Source organism: Tribolium madens, unplaced genomic scaffold, assembly GCF_015345945.1.
Source record: "Tribolium madens isolate multiple individuals breed KSU strain unplaced genomic scaffold, Tmad_KSU_1.1 Scaffold_20;HRSCAF=117;Tcas5.2_LG4, whole genome shotgun sequence".
NCBI lineage: Eukaryota > Metazoa > Arthropoda > Insecta > Coleoptera > Tenebrionidae > Tribolium > Tribolium madens.
In genome coordinates this window covers 13560154-13561211 of record NW_025400985.1, presented here as the reverse complement: position 1 = coordinate 13561211, position 1058 = coordinate 13560154, and the positions used below count along the sequence as shown (strand labels likewise).

General features: G+C 27.5%; 1 protein-coding gene across 1 annotated transcript in view; it reads right to left on the bottom strand.

Moving 5' to 3' along the window:
• LOC123005252 (cubilin-like) overlaps nt 1-1058 on the bottom strand; it is a 69530-nt gene that overhangs the window by 32321 nt on the left and 36151 nt on the right. The window contains exon 24 of the mRNA XM_044398923.1: nt 957-1051. Coding sequence (XP_044254858.1) covers nt 957-1051 — 95 coding nt within the window. The remainder of the gene's footprint in view (nt 1-956; nt 1052-1058) is intronic.

The window sequence follows — 1058 nt, the reverse complement described above, 5'->3', positions numbered from 1 at the left end:
TAAAATATTGTCAATTAAAAAAAATATTTAGCGCTTAAAATTGTTGAAAAACTAAAATTTTGTAAGAGTAAACTACCCTTTTCGAAAGGATGAGGGGTTGAATTTTAATGGCAGCAAATGCGGCTACAAAAGTTTAATTAGTTTACGTAAAATGTTTGAATTTTACTTTTTATATAAATAATTACAACCTATTTATTTTTTTGGTCAGCAAATTAGAAATCCACGTTGAGAGTGAAGTTGTTTTTCTTTCCTAGGTGTAGGAATACCTACTATTATTGAACACTCTTACCATCACAAGTACGATTAATGGAAGTATTTCGAGATAAAATTAACACAAAATTAAATAAACAAAACATAAATTTCCTCATTAAAAACATCGAAATAACCCCAACTCTAATCTGTCTATGTCTATGTCGTGTTAAAATACTATCGGTAGTGAGGCAAATTTTAACACTTTCTTTTTTTTTGCAGTTTCTTTGTTATTGTAATAAACATTTCGAACTATGAAGTTAAAAAATTCCTTTAATAGTTGCAGAAGTACAAAAATGACATAACCTCATTTATGATAAGAAAATAGTAGGTTGTACTTCTAACAAGTTAATAACTCAGGTAAGTAATTATAATTAATTACTGTAGGTAATAGTGAATTAAGAAAAAATATAGTTGTGAATTACGACATGTTACGTCTGAGCCAACATGTCCATTAATTAGGGTTATATTTTTCTATTTTTCACCGTTGTATTTCTGGGTAAGAAAAAAGTGTTGTATAAAACACGGTAGAGAAGATTTTTATAACCTCGCATTTATTGTTTAAAAATCTCTTCTCTACTTATTTGTAATATGTATAATATACCTACTATTTTATTTTGTATGTTTGGTCTATAATAATTAATACCTTGTGAACTTTTACCAATTATTTCAAAATTTAATCACAGTTTAAATTTTGTATTTATTACCTTGGTGTTGTATGTTCTTAGATAACTATAAGTGCTTCTTGAATTGTTGTTGTAAATGATATAATCAGTCGGGGCCGTCAAAGTACCTCCGCAGCCTATAAC